The sequence below is a fragment of the Megalobrama amblycephala genome, linkage group LG7, assembly GCF_018812025.1.
Source record: "Megalobrama amblycephala isolate DHTTF-2021 linkage group LG7, ASM1881202v1, whole genome shotgun sequence".
Taxonomy (NCBI): domain Eukaryota; kingdom Metazoa; phylum Chordata; class Actinopteri; order Cypriniformes; family Xenocyprididae; genus Megalobrama; species Megalobrama amblycephala.
In genome coordinates this window covers 50371335-50398248 of record NC_063050.1, presented here as the reverse complement: position 1 = coordinate 50398248, position 26914 = coordinate 50371335, and the positions used below count along the sequence as shown (strand labels likewise).

The 26914-nt window shown below is 37.1% G+C and overlaps 2 protein-coding genes across 3 annotated transcripts; both read left to right on the top strand.

Annotated features, from left to right (window-relative positions):
* The first annotated feature begins 8293 nt into the window (after nt 1–8293).
* si:ch211-93g23.2 (uncharacterized protein LOC100005086 homolog) lies at nt 8294–14936 on the top strand. 2 transcript variants are annotated; one of them, XM_048197984.1, is made up of 6 exons: nt 8294–8508; nt 11779–11939; nt 12344–12557; nt 12723–12826; nt 14433–14570; nt 14763–14936. In XM_048197984.1, the coding sequence occupies exons 1-6, from the start codon at nt 8383–8385 to the stop codon at nt 14857–14859; spliced, it is 840 nt and encodes a 279-aa protein (XP_048053941.1). In that variant the 5' UTR covers nt 8294–8382; the 3' UTR covers nt 14860–14936. The 2 variants fall into 2 exon arrangements, with proteins under 2 accessions (XP_048053941.1, XP_048053942.1); XM_048197985.1 differs by having other exon boundaries at nt 8302–8493.
* Nucleotides 14937–15093: 157 nt separating this feature from the next.
* Nucleotides 15094–26856, top strand: ube2f (ubiquitin-conjugating enzyme E2F (putative)). The gene is made up of 10 exons (XM_048197986.1): nt 15094–15318; nt 17851–18000; nt 19943–19972; nt 22444–22509; nt 22834–22901; nt 23415–23485; nt 24275–24332; nt 26127–26159; nt 26251–26313; nt 26515–26856. Exons 2-10 carry the CDS (start codon nt 17883–17885, stop codon nt 26563–26565), a joined length of 558 nt encoding a protein of 185 aa, XP_048053943.1. The 5' UTR covers nt 15094–15318; nt 17851–17882; the 3' UTR covers nt 26566–26856.
* The last annotated feature ends 58 nt before the right edge of the window (nt 26857–26914 follow it).

The following is a 26914-nucleotide window of genomic DNA, read 5'->3' as shown; positions in this document are numbered from 1 at the left end:
ACACAGAATAACCTTCTCTCTGTTAAACCTCTCATGGGGTTTGTGGAATTAAAGGGATAGTTCGCCCAAAAATTATCATCATTTACTCACCCTCAAATTGTTCCAAATCTGTATAAATGACAGATTATAAACTATAATCATTGGCTTGTACGGCGGAGGAGTGACCTCTGACCCGACACATGATGCATTGACGAATACGTCTTACAAAAACCCATTGCTTCGCTTCAGAAGGCCTTTATAAACCCACTTTTTTGGTCTTTAAAATCTTGGGTACCATTTATTCATTACCATTAAAGTTTCTTCATGAAACCATCAATGCCAAATAAAGAACCTTTATTTTTAAGAGTGTAGTGGGATGAGCTGCGTACCGAAGCACTTAGTTTAAATCACTAAATCTGAGCATGTTAGCATGTTCATTAGAAAGACGCTTTCCTCTTCTTGCACTATTGACTTTTTAGAGCGTGCATGTACAGATATGAATGTTCCGGTAGCAATAACCAGAGGAACATCAAGATATTGGCCATTAGTTTTGATGTTAATGTATTCATAAAACTGGCCTTGGAGAAAGTTATTTGGAAAATAGCTTTTCATGCGCACTGAAAAGTCATTTGTAATAAAAGTTATTGTTCTGTTTCAACGTTCACAATGATGACGTTGATCTTTCTGAACACATTAAAAGCCCGAACGCAAATGACCTTTTCTCTTTACAGGCAAAGTTTATGTGTGAAATTGATGTTTTGTGTAGGTGATGGTAAAGTTGTCATCTAACCTCTTTTGTATTTCAGTGTGAAAGAATCTGGCATCTTTAATCAAGGTCTGATGACTCTAAAACATTCATGACACATCATTGATGACACATGTCTAAAACTTACAATGCAAAAGTACGCTTTGTTATTTGAAAGCCTGTTAGCCTACGTTTATGAGTAAAAGGGTTTAACAAAAGTATAAAATAGTTTGTGTGAGTGTGTTTGTAACGTCAAAGAGTTCGCTTACAGTGTAGACACAAGCTGGAATGAAACAGCCTACGCATGTAACGCAAAAGCTTCTAGCTACAAAAGCACCCCATTCATTTATGTTTTCTCCCGCAGACAACCTTAATGGACAAGTTAGTTCAATTGTTTATGCCTAGCTACATGAAGGTTTAATGTGGCAGAGAAGATAACTCTATCGCCCCCTCCATTATTAAATTTTGTTAATGTAACAGAAGAATAATGTTCGTACTGTTCAGTGGGCAGTATGTACTTGTGTCGAGTAGGGATTTATTTTTTTTTAATAATTCAGTTGAACTGAAACTGAGAAGTGTATGGAAGCTTGTTTCACCACAGAATAAAAAAAAAAAAAAGTTATTTCGACATTTTATCTTTTGCAATTGAGAGTTTACATATCACAATTCTGACTTTATCGCAATTCTGAGTTTATAACTCGCAATTTTGAATTTATTCGCAATTGTGAGTTTATATCTCGCAATTCTGACTTTTTTCCTTGCAATTCTGAGTTAAAACTTGAAATATATATGTGAGTCATAAAGTCCGAATTGCCAGATATAAACTCAAAATTCTGAGAAAAAGTCAGAATTGTGATATACAAACTTATTTGTGAGAAAAAATTGCGAGATAAAAAGTCGCAATTGCGAAAAAAAAAAAAAAAGTAAAAATGGTTTATATATCATAATTATGACTTTATTTCTTGCATTTGTGAGTTTATTATTAAACAAAATTTAATAATGAAGGGGGTGACAGAGATACCTTGTCTGCCCCATCATAAACTTGCAATTGCTTAGTTGACTTTGACTTTTTTCTCAGAATTGCAAGTTCATATCGCAAATCTGACTTTATAAGGCAACTGCGACCTAATATCACACAATTCTGACTTTATAACTCGCAATTGCAAATTTATATCTTGTAATTCTGACTTAATACTTGCAATTGCGATTTTATATCATGCAATTCTGAGAAAAAAAGTCAGAATTGTGAGGAAAAAAAAGTCACAATTGTTTTTTTTTTGTAATTTTTATTTTGTGGCGGAAACAAGCTTCAATATGTTTCCGCTACTGAATGAAAAAAATAATAAAGGTAACTGCGACTTTTAATCTCACAATTGTCGCAATAGGCTTTAGGCTTTATGCTGAACGCCACATGAACAAACAGAAAACAGGTCTTATCGCATCCGCTGCATGGTCGGAGAAAGTGTTAACGGCAGTATGAACTGATGGCGATATCTATGCACTTTAAAGTTGCCTTAGAACGTCTTTTTAAAAGATGTAATATAAGTCTAAGGTGTCCCCTGAATGTGTCTGTGAAGTTTCAGCTCAAAATACCCCATAGATTTTTTTTTATTAATTTTTTTAACTGCCTATTTTGGGGCATCATTAACTATGCACCTATATATAGGCTGCGGCCCCTTTAATTCTCGTGCTCCCCACCCCCGGAGCTCGCGCTTGCCTTGAACAGCATAAACACAGTTCACACAGCTAATATAACCCTCAAAATGGATCTTTACAAAGTGTTCGTCATGCAGCATGTCTAATTGCGTAAGTATGGTATTTATTTGGATGTTTACATTTGATTCTGAATGAGTTTGATAGTGCTCCGTGGCTAAAGCTAACATTACACACTGTTGGAGAGATTTATAAAGAATGAAGTTGTGTTTACGAATTATACAGACTGCAAGTGTTTAATAATGAAAATAGTGACGGCTCTTGTCTCCGTGAATACAGTAAGAAACGATGGTAACTTTAACCACATTTAACAGTACATTAGCAACATGCTAACAAAACATTTAGAAAGACAATTTACAAATATCACTAAAAATATCATGATATCATGGATCATGTCAGTTATTATTGCTCCATCTGCCATTTTTCACTATTGCTCTTGCTTGCTTACCTAGTCTGATGATTCAGCTGTGCACAGATCCAGACGTTAATACTGGCTGCCCTTGTCTAATGCTTGAACATGGGCTGGCATATGCAAATATTGGGGGCGTACTTATTAATGATCCCGACTGTTACGTAACAGTCGGTGTTATGTTGAGATTCACCTGTTCTTCAGAGGTCTTTTAAACAAATTAGATTTATATAAGAAGGAGGAAACAATGGTGTTTGAGACTCACTGTATGTCATTTCCATGTACTGAACTCTTGTTATTCAACTATGCCAAGATAAATTCAATTTTTAATTCTAGGGCACCTTTAAGATAATCTAACCTATTATTGTTGCCGTTTTATCTAAATACCTAAACGTAGTCAGAAGAAGAAAAATAATAAACTTTTAGATATCAATCTGCATAAGCGATGGACGTCAGTTATGCTCCTTTGAAGGTATCTTGAGTAAAACGACTCTATATGTAATAAAGTACAAACAAAAGACATGAACCGGAAGCAATGCGACCCATTTTACAGGATACCAAAGTTTGTTGCACATAACCCCTATTGTAAGAAAATGTCAGAATTGTGAGCTGATTTTTTCCCCCTCAGAACTGGACTTTACAACTCACAACTGTGAGTTTATATCTCACAGTTCTGAGAAAAGAAGTCAAAATTACAAGATGTAAACTCACAATTGTGAGATAAAAAGTCAGAATTATCTTTTATCTTTTGACTTTTTATATATTTTTTTTTATTCTGTGGTGGAAACAAGCTTCCATATTGATAAACAAAAAGCTGCTTGGTTTGAAATTGACGTCAGTGTGAGTCATGCTTCATAAATCACTACACAACTGACAACAGACTGCACTGCACCTTTGGAATCTTTAGCGATTACTCAAATCAGTTCCTTTGATTAGTTGAAATGAACGGTCTGAATGATTCATTAAATTGAATCAGGAACTATAAAATTGGTATGTAAAGTATGTTTCTGGTCAAAAAATAAAGTGCATCCTCTTTTTGCATATACTCTCTCTCTCTCTTTCTGTGTGTGTGTGTGTGTGTGTGTGTGTGTTTCTCTGACAGGTGTGGCATTGGATGCAAATACTGATGTGATCAGCAGTGATTGATTTTATCTGCAGGGCTGAGCAGTGCTGAGGTACACGGGTCCAGGCCTCTCTGCCCCGACACCTATAAACCCATCCAAACACAGGCTGGTCTGATTGATTCGTGTATGGACCAGACGTGTGACCAATGAATAATTAAAACCCTTAAACCCGTGCGGCTTAGGGAATTGGCTGCCCGATGACCAGCTTTCTGACTTATTGACAGTCTCGCAGCTGTCACGTCAAGAGCGCTGATGATTTGACAGCCAAACACAAGTCATCAGAGGCTTAGTAAGTAGGCGGAGCTGGTAATATTATTCAGCCAATCAGCATGCGTGAAATTTAATCTAGTACAACCATTGTTGCTCTGGGCAGATTGTTTGTGACATGCTCATTTGGCGAAGCTAAAGAAATTTATTGCACAAATTATGTGTAATAATTAGTCAAATTTGAGGAAAAATCAAAACAGAATTTAAACTATAAAAAGGTATTTGTTTGGTTATGTTAATAGTATGATTTTATATCAAAATAACTTGCATTACAGTGTGTGTGTGTGTGTGTGTGTGTGTGTTAGAATCACAGAGCATGAAAATGTTTAAATTAGTGCAGTGCAATAGTGCCAGAGCTGAACATGTTCTGCTGTCTGATAGCGCCCCCTGCTGCTCATTGCATCTTCTTGAGAAGAGGCACATTGTGTTGGAGAGACTGGGGCTAGTTGTCACATTTGTTACAACTATATTTCTTAAGTTAGGTCTATTTTAACCTGTAGGATTATATTACATATAAACTTAAAAACTTAAAAAAAAATATTATATGTAAATATATTTGAGGTAAGTTGTCACAAGGAAACCTTTAATTTATTGACATTGTTTTGTGCATTGTTAAAAATTACTATACAATATATTACTATATCTAACCTCCTGAGACCCCCAAATGTTTTTTTTTTTTTAAATTTAGTATTTGTTCACGTCATTATATTGTTTAGAGCATAAGAAACAAATGAAAAAATAACATTTTTAAAAAATTATATTTTATTCATATGTTATGATATGTCCTCTGTAGTGGACACCAGGACTAAGTTGTTTAAAAAATAAAATGACATGAAATGACATGTATAGGCAAAAACATTGGGATTTTTTTTTTAATCACCAATCAATTTTTAGGCTTCAGGATTGTTTTTAACCAAACTTTGTATAAAGATGATTCTCAACTATGTTATGAAACATATAATGGAATTAATTGATATACCATTTTACTTTATGCAGTATGAGGGTAAAATGGCCATACATGGGTTTTCCCATTCAATACAATGTATCTATACACTGTATCTAATTTGCATATTAATGTGTTCTTGGAGCAACATGCAATGAAAAAAGAAGTGTAATAATGGGAGCAATAATTGGCAACATTTTCATAATAATATCTAATAATTAATAGGAATATTGATATATAATTTCTTTCCCTATTCACTTGTTGTGTCTCCTGAAATGCCTGATAAACATGATTTAAGTCCCGGTGTCCTCTACAGTGGACATGTATGAAATCAATGTTCTGTTTCATAACAGAAAGTCATATTTTGATTTGAAACCCCATAACATTTTCCTGAGATGTTGATTTATAATAAACAATTTGAAAATTAATCCGATTTAAATAATCACAAAATATTATCATATTTCCATAAGAGTGCTAATTTTCATTTTTTTAGTCATATTTAAAGACCAAGAAGTTGTTGTTGTAATGGGGAAACCTCTAAAAATCTGGTATCTCTGCAAAGCCCTGAATGTGCTCTTTACAGGACATCCAGACTTAAAACTGTGACATGTATGATGTCAGAAAAAACCACTAAAATATAATGTCCACTACAGAGGACAGAAGTCTATTCCTGGGTCCCAAGAGGCTAAAGTAAAAAAAAAACTACATTTTGTAAAAAAGGCAGAATTCAGAAAATAATGTTCTATTTTTTTTTTTTTTTTTAATTTTGAAATAGGTGTTTGAAATTAATATTTGAAATTTAAGAGATACTATCCAGTGTGACAACAAGATCCTGTCTTCCGCATGTGTTACATTTAGTATAATATTATAAAACATACATAATGGATACATACACAAAACCACTGGATTGTAACATATCCAACATTTTCAGTGTTAAACTTTTAAAAAAAAACGATTATACTGTAAATTTGTCACTAATAAAAGCACTCTAGACTGCTGTATTCTGTATTAATAGGCAGAGGGCGAACCAACTCCACTTCCCCTTTAAAAACACATTTAAATAGATTTCCATGAAATAGTTTCAAGGTATGTGTCGCTGCCTAGCAACAACCTACACATCCAAGCATATACGCTCCCGATAAATTATTTGTTATTAAAGCGGCTATGTTCACAAACCACTGCCTTACCTAATGCAGCCAAATCCTGCGTTTGCACATGGCCTGGTTCCAGAATCGAATCACTGAGGCCGAGATGCTTCAGAAATTAGTGCTCTATCCTTAATGCATCCATTTCAACATATCATATTTTAGTCCCATCCATTGTTGTGGCAATCACCACGATGTCAAATATTGCCATTTCGAGAGTGAATCCTGCATATATGTGGATGTCAATCCCAAAACTTTTGCATTCTACATGGCCGCTGGTCAAGTATCTTATGAAAAACATAAGTTTAATTCAAATTCTGAATATATATTAGGCCTATATATATTATTAATATAGCCTATTGTCTAGAAAGCATCCCTTTATAATCACTAAAAAGCTGTCACTCATCTTAGTTAATCTCAATTTCACAAAGTTCCGTCATAATCAAAGAAGCTGATTGAACAATGAATCTCTTTCCCCCGGTTTCACAGACAAAGCTTAAGCTAGTCTCAGACTAAAATGCATTTTTGAGCTGTTTTAAGTGAAAGCAACTTGAAATGTCAGTGCCATAGTTTTGTCTCAAGATGCACACCAGCAATGTTTTTTTTTTTTTTTTTTTCTAGTGTACGTTTATAAAAGATACTTAAAAATCCTAATTGAACTAAGACTTAGAATAAGCCCTGTCTGTGAAACCAGGCCATTGAGTGGTGAGTGGATTCTAACTTAAACAACTCTGATTGGACATTGTGTTCAAGAAATCAACATTGTGTCTGTGATTGGCTACATTTCTCAATGCTGCAGAAACACGTTAAAATATGGCTGCGAGCTATGGCTTCAAATGCTTTAAGGTCTTTAAGCACATGCGTAAAAAGGTATTATGTTTTAATTAGCAAGCCCGTAACCATCTCATTCATAGATGGAAAAGACCATTTACAGCCAACAGGCAATTTACCAAAGGAAATATATGGTTTTTAAAGCTTTTTAACAGTTATTGAGATTGAGGTTTGAAATAATCTCCAATATTTAACGAACAATTTGATTGGCAGTGGCAGTCCTAGAGGCAAAGGCAATGAATGTTGCGTGTGTTAAAACGTGCACGATATACAATCCTTTACGCATGTGAAAAACTCGAAAGCGCCCACCGGTGGCCGATTTCTTTCTATTTTCTCATAGGCTTCTAGAGTGAGTCAAACAGTCGAGTTTCGTTCCGAACAGCCTGTTAATCTTGTCTGACAGATGCTCAAACTTCATTGGCTGCCGGATGCTTTTTTTTTAGATACTTGAATGTCCTCAAAGGCAGATTTGGCACCTTGGAACAAAGACACCACATGCCAATTTTCAAGTCAATCAGACTCGGGGTTCCATAGTTATAGCCATTGTTATGTGTTATAGCACCACCTAGTGGCCAGTCGCTGCATACTTTTTATCGCAACCACAGAATGAGCCCTTACATAAGTGTGCTGAGTTTGGTGAAAATATCTCATATCGTTCATGAGTTATAGCCATTTTAGTTAAAGTGGCCCCTCCCACTTTGAACGTTTTGGCGGCCCTTAGAGACCATGAATCGAAATTCTATCTTTTTTTTGATAATTATTGACAAACAGACTCCAGACAATCTTGCTGCATTGGTTTGGTTCCAATCGGGCCAAAAAGTTCACAAAAGTAGGTTTTTCAAAAAATCCAAAATACCTGAAAACTTTTATGGGAGAATGCTGATCCTTGGGAATTTTAAAAATTACAATAGGGTTTCAGCGCTACATGCTTGAACCCCTAAAAAGAAACCTTTGATGCTCTCCAGAGTGCAAACACAGATACATGCCGGATAGTTTGCCAAATGCTTCGATGATATGCTATCATGATGGAGAAAACTGATCCTAGACCAACAGGCAGCTTTTACCTCTAAAAGCAATCCAAAGCAGCAGCAGTCAGTAGTTTGAGTGAGATAATTCCTTGCCCGGCCTTACACATGCTCCACCTATGGTTGTTTTAATGAGTAACCCAGAGTCAGACTCTCAGGTTGTTCTGTTGAGTTGACTAACAGCAGCTCTAGAAGAGGGAAATGGCTCAGAGACATTTTGAGGGAAAAGAACATGCTGAATCGTATCAGCGTCACCGGGTATCTCCTCCTCAGGAACTCATAGATGAAGTGCTGAACTTCCTTCGAAAAAGAGTATGTGAGATGTATGTATGTTTGTAAAAGCTTTTGTCAGAATGACTCAGCAGATTATGTATCTGTTTTATTTGTCTTTACTGAGGCTAAACTATATGGAAAGGAATCAAAGACGTGAAGACAAAGCGTTTATCATTGTTTAGCTTGTGAAACTTTGACCCTATTTTATAGAATGGATTTAGATTGAGGTCTGATAAGATCTCGTTTGTCAGTATGCTTTATGCAAAAGAATAGCAGATATGCAGTAAGTCACTTATTGCTTTGTTAAAACGTTTGCAAACATTCTTAGTCTTTCGTTTTTTGACTAAGCTGAAGTAGGCCTATTTATGGATTTATCCTCATTTACTGCTTTAAAGAAATAGTAAATATATAAATCATCATTTGTAAATCCTAATGTTTGAAACCTGCATGCTTTTTCATGTGTGTTATTCACCTTATTCGGACGCTTTTGATGTCTCTTCCACTCCGTTATGCTGCATGATATTGCAAACTGTACTTATTTTTCATAATTATAAACACACTGGTTTGTAGCGCTAATTATTTTAGCATTTAAAACATTTTGTTATTCTTCCCATTATTTACTTATTTGTAAGGTACCTATAGCGGCAAATGAATCGGAAAAATACACAAAAAATGCTGGGTTAAAAACAAGCCAGGTTGGGTTAAAAATGGACAAACCCAGCAGCTGGGTTAAATATTTGCTCAACGTGCTGGGTAGTTTTATTTAACCTAACTATTGTTTATAAAAAAAAAAAAAAAAAAAAAACTACTATATGTCTGGCTTAAAATGAACCCAAAATAGGTTGGAAATTAAAATCAGACACATAATTACTAGAGGCAACAATAATAAAAGGTGAACATTTATTAAGCAATTTAATAAATATTTATCGTTTAATTATTATTCACTCGACTTAATATGTTTAATAAATGAACATTAATAAATGTTAATTTCCAATATATTTTGGGTTCGTTTTAAGTTGTTACACACTGTGCTGTAGAGACGAGGCAGGAACAGAAATCCAGAATAATGATATAGGCTTTAATATAAACAAGGAACAGATGAACTACAACACAAGTATAGGCATCTCCATTAACGTACAACATAACAATAAGGACGGACAGGGAGTACTGGGAGTGAGTCCAACTTAAAGGGAGTGCTGATGACAATGAACAGGTGCAGGGAATCCAGGGACGGCGGGAAGACTGATGAGGGAAGTGCAGACAGGTGTGCAGAACAGGAGGATGCTGGGAACTGGAGTCTGGGAAGGCGTGAATGTAACATTACCTCCCCCTCTCCGGTAGATGTGTCCCCACGCCTCAGATGATACAACGGGGAGGGGGGTGGGCACCCTGGAGAACTACAGGCAGGTGCGGGGGTCTCCAGGGCAGGTCTGGAGCCGAGGACGGCCGTGACGGGTCAGGAGCCGTGGGCGGCCGTGACGGGTCAGGAGCCGTGGGCGGCCGTGACGGGTCAGGAGCCGTGGGCGGCCGTGACGGGTCAGGAGCCGTGGGCGGCCGTGACGGGTCAGGAGCCGTGGGCGGCCGTGACGGGTCAGGAGCCGTGGGCGGCCGTGACGGGTCAGGAGCCGTGGGCGGCCGTGACGGGTCAGGAGCCGTGGGCGGCCGTGACGGGTCAGGAGCCGAGGGCGGCCGTGACGGGTCAGGAGCCGAGGGCGGCCGTGACGGGGCTCGGCGGAGGCTGGAGCCAGCTCGGCGGAGGCTGGAGCCAGCTCGGCGGAGCCTGAAGACTGGAGCCGGCTCGGCGGAAGCTTGGAGCGGGCTCGGCCAGGCATGGAGCGGGCTCGTGGAGGCCTGGGAAGGGTTCTGGAAACGGGGTCCAGTCCATCCCCTCATACTCAATAAGAAGGCCTACAGGCACTGGAGGGCGCGTCGCCAGGAACGACGACTCAGGCGACTCGGCGGCAGAAAACTCAGGGGATGGGCTGCATAGAGGCAGAAAACTCTGGAGACTGGGGCTGCATGGGTGAAGAAAACTCAGGAAATTTGGGCTGCACGGAGGCAGAAAACTGAGGAGACTGGGATTACTTTGCAGCCTTTTTCTTCCTCTTAGGCCGTCTGGGCCCAGCGGAGGATTCTTCATTGGCCATTGGGGGGGTTTGGGTCTGGCAGGACACCAGAGGAATGCCCACTGGAGGGGTAGGCGGAGGAAAATGGAGATTGGCGAACTGGCCAGGCCACCTGAGTTTCTGCGGGGACTGGACAAGGATTACATGATCTATCAAGAACCTCTTCAATAACGAACTTAGAACAATTTAGAAACAAAATCAGATTAATTGCGTCGACTAGGGAAAAATTACAGGCAGTTCTTTAAAACGGATCATGTCCTCGTCCAGCCCCGCCAAAAAAAACTGCGTTCAAACAGGCATCTGGCCAATTCACCAAATAAGCAAGCTGGACAAGTTCCTCCACGTACCTCTCCAGCGAATGACCGTCCTGCCGGAACCCAATGAGGCGATCTGAGGCTGACATAGGCTTGGGAGATCCGGGAGCCATGGGAAGCTCAGACACAAAGAATAGTCCCATCCTTTTCTTATAGATCTCCAGCAGTTTTGGATCCATTCTTCTGTTACACACTGTGCTGTAGAGACGAGGCAGGCATGGAAATCCACAATAATGATATGGACTTTAATATAAACAGGAACAGATGAACTACAACACAAGTATAGGTATCTCCATTAACATACAACATAACAATAAGAACAGACAGGGAGTGCTGGGAGTGAGTCCAACTTAAAGGGATTGCTAATGACAATGAACAGGTGCAGGGAATCCAGGGACGGCGGGAAGACTGATGAGGGAAGTGCAGACAGGTGTGCAGAACAGGAGGATGCTGGGAACTGGAGTCTGGGAAGCCGTGAATGTAACATAAGTGAGCAATACAGTAATTTTTAATGAATAGTTGAGTTAAATAAAACTACTCAGCAGGTTGGGCAACAAACCATTCACTGGGTTAAAACAACCCAGTTGCTGGGTTTGTCCATTTTCAACCCAATTTGGGTTGTTTTTGACACTCTCAGAAAAAAAAGCACAGTGCTTGTCACTGGGGCAGTACCCTAAGTACAAAAGTGGAAAGGTACATCTTTGTATCTACTTACCTCTAAATGGTGCATATTAGTACCTTTTTAGCTTAGGGTTCTGCCCCAGTGACAAGCACCATACCTTTTTTTCTGACAGTGTTATCCTTTTAAGTGTTCATCACAGATGCAATGAAGTCAGCTGTTGAAAACACACCAACATAAGCTTTCTTCTCACCTCTATGAACAGATAAAGGAGGAGCTTGATCTGGCAGTGGATGTGGGCTGTGGATCAGGACAGGGCACTGAGCTACTGGCCCCTCACTTTATGACTGTGGTCGGGACAGATATCAGTTCAGCACAGCTGGAGATAGCCGAGGCTAAAGATCATGCTGCAAACTTGTGTTTCAGGTACAAAATAACTAGATAAACACCTGTAAGAAAATATAGAACAACTCTTCTCTTCATTATCCTTAAAAAATACTGTGGCAGACAGTACCATGGTATGTGAGGGTATCATATGGCAATACCATGGTACTGACAAATACTTCAAAGAATATTAAGGTACTGCATAGACCCATGTATGTACTTATTATAATTACAATAACCAGCTAATAACTAGGTACTAACCCTTAACCTCCCCCTAAACCTATATATATATATATATATATATATATATATATATATATATGCAATTATGCAATATATATGCAATTATTATGCAATTATGTTTTTATCCACTTTTCCCCCCTTATTTTTCCCACTAGTGTATACTCACACTTACGTACATTTATCTGTCTATCCTGCTCCGTTAGACAGAGTCCTGCAGAGGAGTTGCCTTTTGAGGACGATGTGGCCGACTTGGTTACAGCCATGACAGCTGCTCACTGGTTTGACCATCCGCGCTTCCTGCGGGAGGCAGACAGGATTCTGAGGCCAGGAGGCTGCCTCGCTCTGCTCAGCTACACCATGGATTTTGAGCTGGAATATGGAGAAAGTACCTCGAAACTCAATGAAATCTGTCAAGAGGTTAAATAAACCATAAACAACATGTTTCATGGGTTGTTGCTCAGGAAACCTACATTATAAATATTTGTTATGAGGCAGCCCATGTGAAGTATGATGCAGCATTTTAATTAATTGGTTTTCGAGCACTATAGAGCTTCAGTGTAAATTCTATTTTTCAATTCACAGTTCTACGCAGCCCTGCTCCCTTATCGGAAAGCTTATATAGGATCCAGTTCCCTCCAACTGTACAAGAAGATCTATGACCTTGTTTCATATGATGATAAAGAGTGGTACGTGTGCTTTTTATTACGTAGTGGTTTTGTAAGGATCCTGTAAAAAACAAACAAACAAACAAACAACCTTTATGCTATATATATATTATTTCATTTAGTGTAAGTGGCGACTGATAGTGGATAAGCAAGTTGCTTCGCATCAAGTTCCTGATCACCCTGTTGGGGTTTATTCTGCCATAACATCCGTCTGGATGTACATTATCCCGCTTATTACATGTGTACTTGCGCAAAGCTTCTGCGGAGAGAGCAGTTTGTACAATCATACCACATATTACACAGCAATTCGCCAGATAAATAATTATGGGCATAAGAGATATTGATCTGAGATGAAACTGATTTAAAATTGTGCCTGTTTGTTATCTTATAATCCATTACAGTGAACAAAACAATAGTCGCAAAATGGCAGCAGCTGCGTTTGTATGAGTCCGCGATACCCGATGATATAGCCCAATTAAAAAACTGTACACTAAATATTGATTTGACTGAATTTTAATATTTTATTAGCTCACCAAACGTAAAACGTCCATGAGGAAAACCGTTCCTAGCATACAGTTACCCGGATGAGCCTGTGTTATCTGTTTTTAGCGGTTGTTGCTATCGGGGAATAACATACCGCTGGATGCCGCGATTGACCAATCAGAATCAAGTATTCCACAGATTCATGTAATAATAACATATAATGTACTGTAACGTACTAACAGTATGCGCTGTTGAGCCTCGCGCAGCCTCGCAAGGAGAAATGGAAACAAATGAGCACAACACACACAAAGAAACTCAGTTAACATAAATTCAAAATGTGGAGTTTTTATATTTACAGCATATGATACAGTTAAGCATCACACGACCTGAATACCATCACGAAAATGTGACTGATTTCATGCAACAGTTCAATAAACAAGTAGTTAAAATTAAGTCACTTACATTTTAGGCGCAATATTGACTGTTTTGTTCTGTTTCAGCAGGGAAAATAGTTCCAAACAAAGATCACAGCAGAACCATAGCGCATCTCACAGAAACACTCAGCCATGTTTTCATTACTGAATGATTCAGCGTTTTGAACGAATCTGTCGAGTCGAAGATTCAATTACCCATTCGTAAACAACTGCCTCATTCTTGAATGATTCAGCCGTTTGAATGAATCGTTTGAATGAATGACTCAATGACTCATTCATTAAGACGGTCACCCGCTGTCACCTACTGGCGGTTTAGTGTCACGTTTAAAAGAATTGTTCAACATTAGGTATAAGTTAATAATATAAGCAGGTGTAATTTATTAATTTTCCAGTGTAAATGATTTAATTTTATTGGTAACAGCAATAGTGTCTTGATCAAATTTAAGAATTTAAAATTAAATGAAGCATAGGCCTACATTTAATAAGATTAGGGGGGAAAAGGCCCTTTATAAAGGTAAAAAATTAATGCCACAAACATGCAGATTTAAATATTTCAGAGCTGATAGAACAATGATGAGAATATTGCTTCAGAATAAATTATATTTACAACACAAAAAATCCATCCACAAGCAACTTTTTTTTTACTCAAGTGAATGGCCAATTATAAAAATATCAGATTCACACTTGAATGCCTGTATTTGTTTGCACAGGCACGAATGTCTGAAGGTCCGGATGATGATGCCACTGTCAGGGTTCATTGGCTTGGTTGAAACTTTCTCTTCCTATCAAGGTTTTCTGGAGAAGGATCCTGTTGAGGCCAAGAAACTGTCTCAGACCATCACAGACAGGTAACAGACTCATAAATCACCTTTAAGGAACATCGTCCTTGGATTTGCTCCAGTGTAATTTATTTATTTCAACCTACTTAAAAATGTCTTAAAAAAAAAAATAAACGCACAAGTCAACACATCATTGGATTTTCATTAATCCAAATATTTCTGACATTTAAATTTTTATTATTCTACATTTATTTTTTTCAGGTTGTTGGAAGCAATGGGGGCCTCGTCGCCTGACACAGAAGTAACAGTGATAGTGAAATACTTCTATATATTAGCCTCTAAACCACAGAAATCCTAAAATGGTTTCAAAACCCACAGATCCCTCTCTGTTTCAATACTTCTAAGAACATTAAAGCATTTGTGTTGAACAATAAACACTGAACTGTTGGATTTATTTATAGCATGGGTTTAATGTTTCTAGGAACACCATCAAATAATCAGCTAAAGGGCTCAAAACAAAACCTCATTTAGCTTTGCACAAAACAAAAAGGGCGGAATGTTTATTTGTGGCGTTTGATTCCATACGGGCTTCTTTTTAAATGAACCGAATAACTTCCGGCTTCTAAACCGCTCAGGCAGCGGAAATCATTAAACTCAGCGGAACTAATCCGCGCAGTATTTCACTCAATTCTATTTCTTTTAACGACATTCAACGCGTTTTACATTAAAGTTATTTGGGGGGAAACGGTGTGAAATCCATCCGCAATATCCTGATTATGGTGTAAACGGGACAGTTCAGTGACTCTGACAGCGGCAGGTGAGTGTAATATCGATCGCAGCCGAGTTATTTGGTGTTTTTTAGAGTTGTATTATGAATTCAACGATCTTTTAGTCCCTATATTTCAGTTTATAACAAGATAGTCATCTCAATTCCAGGATTAATAACGCACTGTGTAATGGGGACCAAAGTGAATTAGACAATGAACATGTTAGCACAATAACAGCTCAAACCGAACCGGTAACTGATGATTATGAAAGTTTGTATTGTTTAATTTCATAACATCTGCATCTGATACGCGTATTGTAGTCTCTACTATATATAAATGGTTTAGGATGTTTAATATTCCTTTATACCAGGGTATAAGGGTACGTTACCAGAGTGATGGTAACAGATGGTAATACCATGGTACTTTGATTTATTCAGTTGTACTGACAGATCACCCTATTCCTGTACCAGGGTATTCCAAGATACTTTAAAGATACCATGATGTTACCACAGTATATGTTTATAAAACATGGTATTGCTGATTTTGTAGCACGTCAGTGACATAATATTAACGTGAAACCATGTCACCAAAAACATGGAAATACCATGGTCCTTGATGCTTTCACACTAGAGATTGTGTCCCTTTGTTCTTATGTTCTATTTTTATTATTCTTCTTTATGTAAAACACTTTGAATTACCATTGTGTATGAAATGTGCTATACAAATAAAATTGCCTTGCCTTTGTGTTTAATAAGTTGTGTACATGTAATAAAATATCTGTCGTAGAATATGTAGTAAAATACTCTGTAAGTTTGGTTTTCTAACAGTATGATTGATTTCTGTTGTTGTTTAAAAGTAGCTGTAGTAATGCAATTTTATATGATGGCCAGTATAATGTCAATACAAAAACAAAAATCTGAGATGTACTTCATGTGAACTCCAGTATGGTATAAAAGCAATCTCTCCTGAATCAAGGAAGCAATCTGATATTGATTTATTATTATTAATAATAATGTATTACAATACAGTAGCTGCTTGTTTCAGAATACAAAAAAACTTGAATAAATTATGATTGATTCACACTGTAGCGCACTGTTATTGTTCTTTCATGATTTGTTAAATTGTATTATTGCTCTATACAAATGACACAATGACCCCAAAGAGAAAAGAAAAAATATTCTATTATTCTGAAAAGTTTATGCCTACTTTGTGATACAACAACAGATGATTAATGCTTCAATAATACATGTTAATTGAGTTTGAGGAACCTATTAAAAGAATGCAAAAGAAAAAAAATAATAGGTTTATTTTTTAACTGACTCCCTTTAATAATTTAGTAACTGTTGTATTTTGGCAAAAATTGATTATCATGGTACAAGTTTTGCAGAAAACATACAAAATTGGGATTTCTGTGACCTCAAACGCATAAAATAATGTCAGATGATGTAAAATTATAACGCTAAGTCATTTGGATATTCACCAGTATTTATTTATTTTTATCATTCAGATACAATTATAGTTTTTATAATAGTTTGAATTAGTTTTTTTTTTTATATATTTTCCATTTTAATTTTTTTGTTTATGTCTATATAATTTTATAAATTTTTATTTCAGTTTTAGTCATTTTAGTACATCAAGTAAATCTAAATGAAAAATAGATTTTTTTTTTGGCAACTAGGCAAGGCAATTTTATTTGTATAGCACATGTCATACACAATGGTAATTCAAAGTGCTTTACATAAAGAAGAACCAAATACATAAAAATAAAAATGGAACACATAAGAAATGGAAATAACAGTAAAATGGATCGCTATATGGATTGAAGAGTTGGGAAGTTTCAGGTAGTTTTTTTTGTTGTCCGTCAGAGCGGATCTAAACGGATCTTCCTCACGCAGAGGGACATATTTATATTTGTCAGGTAGCTGTGAGTTTAAACAGTACCCTTACAGACAAATCTTCCTGTACTAACTCTATACAGAGCTGCATCCAGGGATAACTCTAAAAATATTTGTCAGGTAGCTGTGTGTTTAAACTAGCTGAAATAAGTTTTTTTTTTATATATATATATATATTTTAGTTAAAGGTTCTGTAAGTGATCCTGGGTGGAGTAACTTTCTGTTGACGTTCGAAGTGTTGTCAAACAAAACAGAGGCTAGCTAGACCCTCCCTCCTCCTCCTCCTCCTCCCCCTCCCCTCCGTGCTTCCTGAAACAGTCATGAACACGCATTTAAAATCATTCTTGTCGGTTATTGGCTGGAGCATGTTTATTATGTTTCGTGGTCCAGGCTGCACCAGTTTGTTGTTGTTGCCGTTTTCGGAGCTTGTGGCAACTACAGAGACCGCTTTTTTTACAGTGTGTTCAGGGGACAGGCAGCTAACGGATAGTGAGGGGATGTTTGCTGTATGTGACAAAAAATGTTTTGGCCTAAAAACGAGTGACATCGCTTAGAGCACCTTTAACATTTATTTCAAGTGATAATAACATTTTTTTTCTTTTAATGATTTTTTTTTTTTTTTGTTGTTGTTAACTATAATATCCCTGATGTTCACCATCATTGTGTGTGTATTTGTGTTCCTCACAGGTGTGTGAGCGTGTGTATGTTGGTCTGCTGGTATGCTGACGTTAGCCAGTAAGCTGAAGAGGGAGGAGGGCGTGAGGGCCGGACGGACCCCTGCAGGCTCCAGCGATGCCTCTCATAGAGTGTCCATCAGAGATAGACTGCTCATCAAAGGTACGAATCACTGACCAAACACTCCTTCTGACTGCCAGGATCATGACAGTAGAGCAGTGGTTTGTGCCTGGTGATTCACAACCCATTTTTAGGTCTGTTCTGATAAGGTCACATATTAATTAGGCAGTAACAAACATGAACAGGTTGTATGATGTGATTTTATCCACAAAAACTACAAAACAATAACACAACAAGGTCAAAGAATCCAGATTACATCACATATGCTTTCATCTCAGAACACATCTATCTATCTATCTATCTATCTATCTATCTATCTATCTATCTATCTATCTATCTATCTATCTATCTATCTATCTATCTATCTATCTATCTATCTATCTATCTATCTATCTATCTATCTATCTATCTATCTATCTATCTATCTATCTATCTATCGTCTGTCTATTAGTGTTGTCACAATACTGGAATTTCAACTTCGATGCAATACCATTTTCGATACCACAGGGAAAACTGCCATATACTGCCATACAGATAATTTGTCATTATCTCATATTTTTATTGATAATTTGGGTAATTTTGTTGTAATAGATTACACACTGCACAGGGAGGCTTTATTTGAACCGTTGAACTAAATTTACAAAAAGAAAAGACAAGTTAAAAGTGAGTAATAAAATAAGAATCCATAAATAAGTTGCAAACGATGGCAATAAATACAGTAGAATAAAGAGAGAAATGAAATAAACATGGCTAAAAGTTTTTCAGGTGGGTCTAACAGTAGTGTTCAGGTCAGAAATAATACAGAAATTAAATAATCAAATGTAGAATAACCCTGAATATTCTTCATTGTAAAAATTAAATAAGATTAATGCTGAGTTACAAAAGTTATTCAGTCAATTAACATGACAGACAGCAGCAGGTTTATTAGGCTGCTGTCACTTTAAGAACTTATACACGGATCCAGTATACTGTTACACAACATGCGTTTTCTCTCAACTATTTATGTTCCAAAACTGACTGGATTTACCCGAATACTCGGCAAGACATGACATAATTTTGTATGCGTTTGACTGTTTAAGCGCAATAAGCCACGAAAAAGAAGTTAATTTGGTACTCGTGAGCAGTTTGAGAGGCGGCTTTATGTGAATGTCACTTATATAGAGGAGCGCTTTTGATGTGAGCATGAAAGGACTAAAATTATGTGCGATACAAGCACTGTTTACCCGGAGAGAATGAGACGAGTGAGTGACAGGAGGCGGTTATGTGTCAATCTGCCACCAGAGAGAACAGAGAGCGAGAATGTGCAGCTGGTATCGGTGTATCAATACTGAAGAGTATTGGAACCATTTCAGATATTTTAGTATCGATACATATCGGAAAAAAAAAAAACCATTATTTTTTTGACAACGCTTTCAGCACGCATTATAATTGGATAATGAATGTCACTGTGCTGAACTCTTTTGAAAGAGAAAAGCGGGTCTGAATCCAGAGAGCATGATGAGTGTTGTTGTGTTGTGTTGTGACTGTCTGCAGGCGGTTGTGTTGTCAGTACGGTGATGTGATGCAGGCCAGATCAGGAAAGCACTGTAAACTCTATTTATAACAAACTGAGAGGAGGAGTCTGTATGCCATTACCAGCAGCTTGAAAATCAGTTCCCAACTGCAGTCAAATGCTCAGGCTATTTTTTGATTCAGTGAGGCCATTGGACCCACCCCAACAACATTTAGAGATGGTATTATGAGAATGCAGGTGGCCATATATAGCTGGTGTCCATATATAGGCCATATATATGCTTTTTCTTTCATGCGTATCTTGTATCAGTGCTTCATAGACAATAATTCCAATAATAAACAAATTCAGGGAAGGATTCCAGTTACAAAGAAAATTATAAAAGTGTAAAACATCTGTTTATGTACTGGTTTCATAAGTATGTCTTTGTTACCCATCAGTATTGAACACTTGTGCTTTGATTTGTGTTTGCAGAGGTTGCAGAACTTGAGGCCAACCTGCCAAGTGAGTATATCCTATCCAGGACATTTTATGCTCTTTGGGGATTTTGGTACCATATTAGTTATTGCTCTTTATTTATTTAAATAATTGATAACATCTAATAACTATTTTAAATATACAGGGATCCTGTGGGGCATTAAAATGTCTTAAAAGTCTTTTAATATTAATATCTCCTGATTTTAAGGCCATTAAAAAGTCTTAAAAAGGATAGTTCACCCAAAAATGAAAATTCTGTCATCTTTTACTCACCCTCATGTCGTTCCAAACCAGTAAGACTTTGATTCATCTTCAGAACACAAATGAAGATCTTTTTGATGAAATATGAGAGATTTCTGTCCCTCCATTGACAGCGACACAACTGACACTTCGATGCTTCAAAAACTTCATAAAGAGATTGTAAAACTCATCCATATGAATTGAGCGGTTTAGTCCAAATTTTCTGAAGAGACTCGATCACTTTATATGATGAACAGATTGAATTTAGGCTTTTAATCACATATAAACATTGATTATTATTGATTATACATTTATTATTATTATTATTATTATTATTATTATTGGTTCTTGAAGACGCTCAAATGTGATGCGTAACACGAGAATGAACCTCATTGGTTCTCATTCATCAAGTTTATCACAACTGATGTGAGTTGATGAAAGTTTATATAAATAAAAGCCTAAATTAAACCTATTCATCATATAAAGTGATCGAGTCTCTTCAAAAAATTCATGTAAAATCATGTAAAATTTCCTTTAATTTAATTTTTCTTTTGCCTTCATCTAATGCTCATTTAAAGTTAATTTTTAAAAGCATTAATAATTTAATAACTGTTAAATGTAACCTTTAAATAATCTTTAAATAAATAAATATACATTTTTACTAGGGCTGGGCGATATGGCTGAAAACTGTATCACGATATCAGTGTTTCATATCGGTCGATATCAATAATTATTGATATTTTTTATGACCCATTTAAAATAAGGACCAGGAGAAAAATATATTACATTTAAACAACCTTCCTCTGATCATAATCCCCTGTTATTAAGACAGAAATGTCAACAACCATGGAAAACTCAAATAATTAAAATGTAAACATAAATCTAAAGTAGGGTGACCGCGGGACAGTCCCGAAATTAGGAGCTTTGTCCCGCAAGACTTAAGTAGTGTCCCGCATTTCATTTATGTCTGTAATTTTTTTCATCCCTGAAATTACAATACCACATTGAGAAATATAATAATAACTGTGAGCATTAAAAAATAAATTTGTGCAGCTGTCATATTCTAGCTGTGAAAATAACCAACCAGCGCAATCACAGAGAGAGGTTTTCCCGCTGATGACAACTGAGAGGACAGCGCAAAGAGCAGGCCTCATCAAAGTCAGTAAACACAACTACACCAGCAAGGATTTCATCTTCCATGCTGGATAAGAACCTCAAGAGCTGCTCAAAGCTGCCCAAATCGATGATTTAAAGCATGTAATCATCCATCCTGATGTTAAATATTTCCAACGAACGGCGGCGATCAAGCGCCACACACGGAAATGGTCGAGCACCTACGGAAAAACGAGATATTCTGCATTTGTTTTAACCAATACAAAATTGCGAAATTCAGACACAACTTTCTTCTCAAGTTAATATTTCATTTAATGCGGGTTCTATGGCGTTATTATATTAAAAAAATGTCGAGAGCGCATCAGATGCGCGAGCAATCTCTCCACTCACAGGCGGATTTCCTTGCCCAAAACTGGACACGCGCGCACGCTCTCGCTCAGATATCACATCTGCGCGCTCAAACTTTTGTCCTCCTGCATGTGCAGCCGTGAATCTAGAATTGTCTTCTCTCCAGGATTTAATGTTGCCATAAGCGCAACATTATATGTGGGCACCCACCGGCAGAAACATTAATCGGCGCATATGCCAAGTTTGCCAACAAATGTAAATCAGTATTTACATAGCGTAATAGTTTGTAAATTTATCTGTCTAGCGTGTCACTCCTTACATTGCTATGTTTCCAGAGAGCGAATGCCTTTGTTAATGCAACCAAACTTGCTTCGCAACCTCTGTTTTCTTCCGACGAAGAATAAAAAATATCGAACGTTTTATCGAACATATCTTTTATTGATATCGATCACGTGTCTATCGCGATATATATCGTTATCGTTTTATCGCCCAGCCCTAATTTTTACACTACATTATAATGTTATGCCTAAATGAGCATTTCAAATGATTGATTTTAAAGTTTTGGTGATTTAATTTTAATTTATTTTGACAAAATATTATAGAATTTGAATAGCACTATTTAATAGTTATTGGCCATGACATGATTTTTGTCAGATTTTTAATTCCATCCCTAATGCTTTTTCTTTCATACATCTCTGAGAACATTTTATGATTAATTTTATGTTTATATATATATATATATATATATATATATATATATATATATACTATTAGTCTAAATATCATTCTTTCTGCAGGTACCTGTAAAGTTACATTTCCTGATGAAAACAAACTCCATCACTTCCAGTTGACCATTTCTCCAGGTAATTCTGACATCTTTTAAAAAGGTTAAATTAACACCTATTAAATGCAGATGTAAAAGACTTCAGCTGACCTATCCATACCCAATATTTAGGCCTTTTCTCACAGATCACAAGTATTTAAAATAAAACATATTCTGTTTTCTATTATCTTATGGGTCCAGTAGAGCAAACAAACAAATATCATTTGCAAATTTTCAGATGTGATTCGCATTGTTTTTTTAATAGGCCTTTGCTCGTCTTTTTTAACATTGCTATTATCTGTCAAATGTTTTGTATTGTGCAAGTGAAAATATAACCTTACATTTCTGAAAAACATCTCATCAGATGAAGGCTATTACCTTGGTGGAAAGTTTCAGTTTGAGATTGAAGTTCCTGAAGCCTATAATATGGTGGTAAGTGCCTGTGACATATCATGAAGTAATGAGGTAATGCTACACTTACTCACTCGCACTGCAATGATGATTTTATTAGTCCATTTGTACGCGAGGCTGTTAAATAGATGTTTGTGGGCATTACTGATGTTCTGCAGTGTCTGAATTCAATAAAATATCCGCCTGAGTGTACACACACAAATGCACACATATAACACAACCCATCCTTAGAGCACCTGGAACAGCCCCGGAAAGGCTGTGCAGAGATCCAGACGTGTACCCACAGCCCGAGTTTTGAGCAAAATCATGAAATTATTACGTTTGTGGATCCTGTGGAAACAGGAGCTTGAACATTCTGCAAAATATCTTCTGTTCTGTTCCACTAGATTATTTGGGTTTTGAATGACATGAACTTGAAGACAGATTTTTTTCCTTATTTGAGAGATTTATTCCTGTAAACCAAACACAAACACAAACTCAAACATGCACTCAGGCAGGGCTGTAATGTAACAAACCATGTTCTGCTCTCCACAGCCTCCTAAAGTCAAGTGCTCGACTAGAATATGGCACCCAAACATTGCAGAAACCGGTGAGATCTGCCTGAGGTATATATATGTCTGTATTCATTATTTATTCATATGTCTTAAAGGTCCCGTTGTTCGTGTTTTTTTGAAGCTTTGATTGTGTTTATAGTGTGCAATATAACGTGTTCATGTTTCGCGTGTAAAAAAAACACAGTATTTTTCACATAATTTACTTATCTGTATACCGCTGTTTCCACTGTCATAAAAACGGGCTGATGACTTCCTTGTTCTATGAAGTCCCTCCTTCAGAAATACGTAACGAGTTCTGATTGTGCCAGCGGTTCCTGTGTTGTGATTCGACAGCAGTTTAGCGCATCTTGCCCGGAAAAGTCACGCCTCTTACCATAACGTGGAGATGCATGCGCTCAGTGTTAGTGTAAACATGTCTTTAATTTTACCCTATCAATTTGAGCCGGAATCAGACCCGGTGATTGGACTGCGGGATGAAAATAACAGCGTTTCGACGACATGGCGACAAACACACTCTACAAACGCAACTCTTGTGTATTCCTGTGGGCGGAGGTTAGTCAAAAAACTGTTTTAGTGACGTCATTAAAGAAGGAAGTAGAGGGATGTAGTCCAAACTGGCCGTTCGATGTAGGCGACTTCTGTTAAATAAAATATCTCGCTTGGCATTGAACTTTGAGCTTTAAAATTTTACAGATTTTATTTATACTCTAACAACAACATTACACACTAACTAAAGTTTGAAACATGGGATCACGAAGAACGGGACCTTTAATGTGTCAGACTCCACGCTGTTTTGATTATTTGTATGTTCTGATACTGTATTCATGTTGGAATCTTCAGTTTATTGCGAGAGCATTCTATTGACGGCACTGGATGGGCTCCGACTCGCACACTAAAGGTACTTCTGTTTTAATGCATCTTGGGAAATTCATTAAAGTGATTACCCAGCGGAACTGCATTGAAATGCTTCTTTCTTTCTTTCTTTCTTTCTTTCTTTCTTTCTTTCTTTCTTTCTTTCTTTCTTTCTTTCTTTCTTTCTTTCTTCCCTCCTTCCCTCCTTCCCTCCCATCTTCCTTCTCTCCCTCCTTTCTTTCTTTCTTTCTTTCTTTCTTTCTTTCTTTCTTTCTTCCCTCCTTCCCTCCCATCTTCCTTCTCTCCCTCCCTCCTTTCTTTCTTTCTTTCTTTCTTTCTTTCTTTCTTTCTTTCTTTCTTTCTTTCTTTCTTTCTGTCTTTCTTCCCTCCCATCTTCCTTCTCTCCCTCCTTTCTTTCTTTCTTTCTTTCTTTCTTTCTTTCTTTCTTTCTTTCTTCCCTCCTTCCCTCCCATCTTCCTTCTCTCCCTCCTTTCTTTCTTTCTTTCTTTCTTTCTTTCTTTCTTTCTTTCTTTCTTTCTTTCTTTCTTTCTTTCTTCCCTCCCATCTTCCTTCTCTCCCTCCTTTCTTTCTTTCTTTCTTTCTTTCTTTCTTTCTTTCTTTCTTTCTTTCTTTCTTTCTTTCTTCCCTCCCTCCCATCTTCCTTCTCTCCCTCCTTTCTTTCATCCTTTCGTTCTTTCTTTCTTTCTTTCTTTCTTTCTTTCTTTCTTTCTTTCTTTCTTTCGTTCTTTCTTTCTTTCTTCCCTCCCTCCTTCTTTCCCTCCCTCCCTCCTTTCTTTCTTTCTTTCTTTCTTTCTTTCTTTCTTTCTTTCTTTCTTTCTTTCCCTCGCTCCCGCATTCCTTCCTGCCTCTTTTTTCTTTCTGTTCTTTCTTTCTTTCTTTCTTTCTTTCTTTCTTTCTTTCTTTCTTTCTTTCTTTCTTTCCTCCCTCCCTCCCTCCCTCCCTCCTTTCTTTCTTTCTTTCTTTCTTTCTTTCTTTCTTTCTTTCTTTCTTTCTTTCTTTCTTTCTTTCTTTCTTTTTCTTTCTTTCCCTCGCTCCCGCATTCCTTCCTGCCTCTTTTTTTCTTTCTGTTCTTTCTTTCCTTCCTCCCTCCCTCCCTCCTTCCTTCCTTCCGTCTCTCCCTCCTTCCTTTCATCCTTTCTTTCTTTCTTTCTTTCTTTCTTTCCTCCCTCCCTCCCTCCCTCCCTCCTTCCTTCCTTCCTTCCTTCCTTCCTTTCTTTCTTTCTTTCTTTCTTTCTTTCTTTCTTTCTTTCTTTCTTTCCCTCGCTCCCGCATTCCTTTCTGCCTCGTTTTTTCTTTGTTCTTTCTTTCTTCCTTCCTTCCTTCCTTCCTTCCTTCCTTCCTTCCTTCCTTCTCCCTCCTTCCTTTCATCCTTTCTTTCTTTCTTCCCTCCCTCCTTCTTTCCCTCCCTCCTTTCTTTCTTTCTTTCTTTCTTTCTTTCCCTCGCTCCCGCATTCCTTCCTGCCTCTTTTTTTCTTTCTGTTCTTTCTTTCCTTCTCTCCTCCTTCCTCTCATCATTTCTTTCTTTTGTTTCCTTTTCTTTTGTTTCCTTTTCTTTTCTTTCTTTCAAATATTTGGGTTTACAGATTTTAACTTTCATTTTATACTTTTGCTGCCTTTCAATCATTGGTGTTTTCTCTAGAAAATGCAAATCACGATAATAAATAATGTACATATTAAAGTATGACTGTATATTTAAATATCTAATATCATTTGGTTGGTTATTTTATTTATTTTGTTGTGTGTGTGCTGAAGTCAGTATGACCAGTTTCTGTATTGCCTAATCTGTATTTTTTTTATCCACCCATCTTTATGTCTTCAGGATGTAGTATGGGGACTGAATTCACTCTTCACTGTAAGTACACATGCTATCTTCAGGAAAGATCTTGGATAATCAGTTTTCCATTTTGAGTGAGAAACCAACAGATGTGTCGTTTCTCTCACAGGATCTTCTTAACTTTGATGACCCACTGAATATAGATGCAGCAGAGCATCATTTACGGGACAAGGTAGAATACCAGCACACATCACGCATTTAAACACCTTTACAAACAAATCTACCTGCACAGTCTTTTGGAAACATACTGGATAAAGAAAACATGATGATATTGCATATATATTGCCAACAAAATAGTCTTGAATATATCATAAATACTCACCCAAGCCTATGTGTAGAGAATTTTCAATTTCCTTAATGCTTCCTGTTTTAGGAGGATTTCAGGAACAAAGTTCAGGACTTCATCAAAAACTATGCAAGATGATGTCTCGGTTTGCCACGCGAGCCACTCTCACATGCATGTGACTTTGCAGATGTACGTCGATCCAGACTGCAACAGAGACAAAATCTCAAACTATTAAAACATACTTGGGGAAAGAAGAAAGTTAAAACGTGTAAAGAATGAATCCGCCAGTCCCTGATCAAGATTTGGGAGGGGGGGACGTGGGCCTTACTGTCCATTTCTGTGGGATTTTTTTATTTTGAAGCGGACACTCTCGCTGGTTCTTCTCAATCAAGTTTGCTTTTACTCCCCCCCCCCCACAAAAAAAGAAAAGAAAAAAGAAGTACAAAGATGGTGATCATGAAAACGAGGACGTGTAACCTCTCTGATG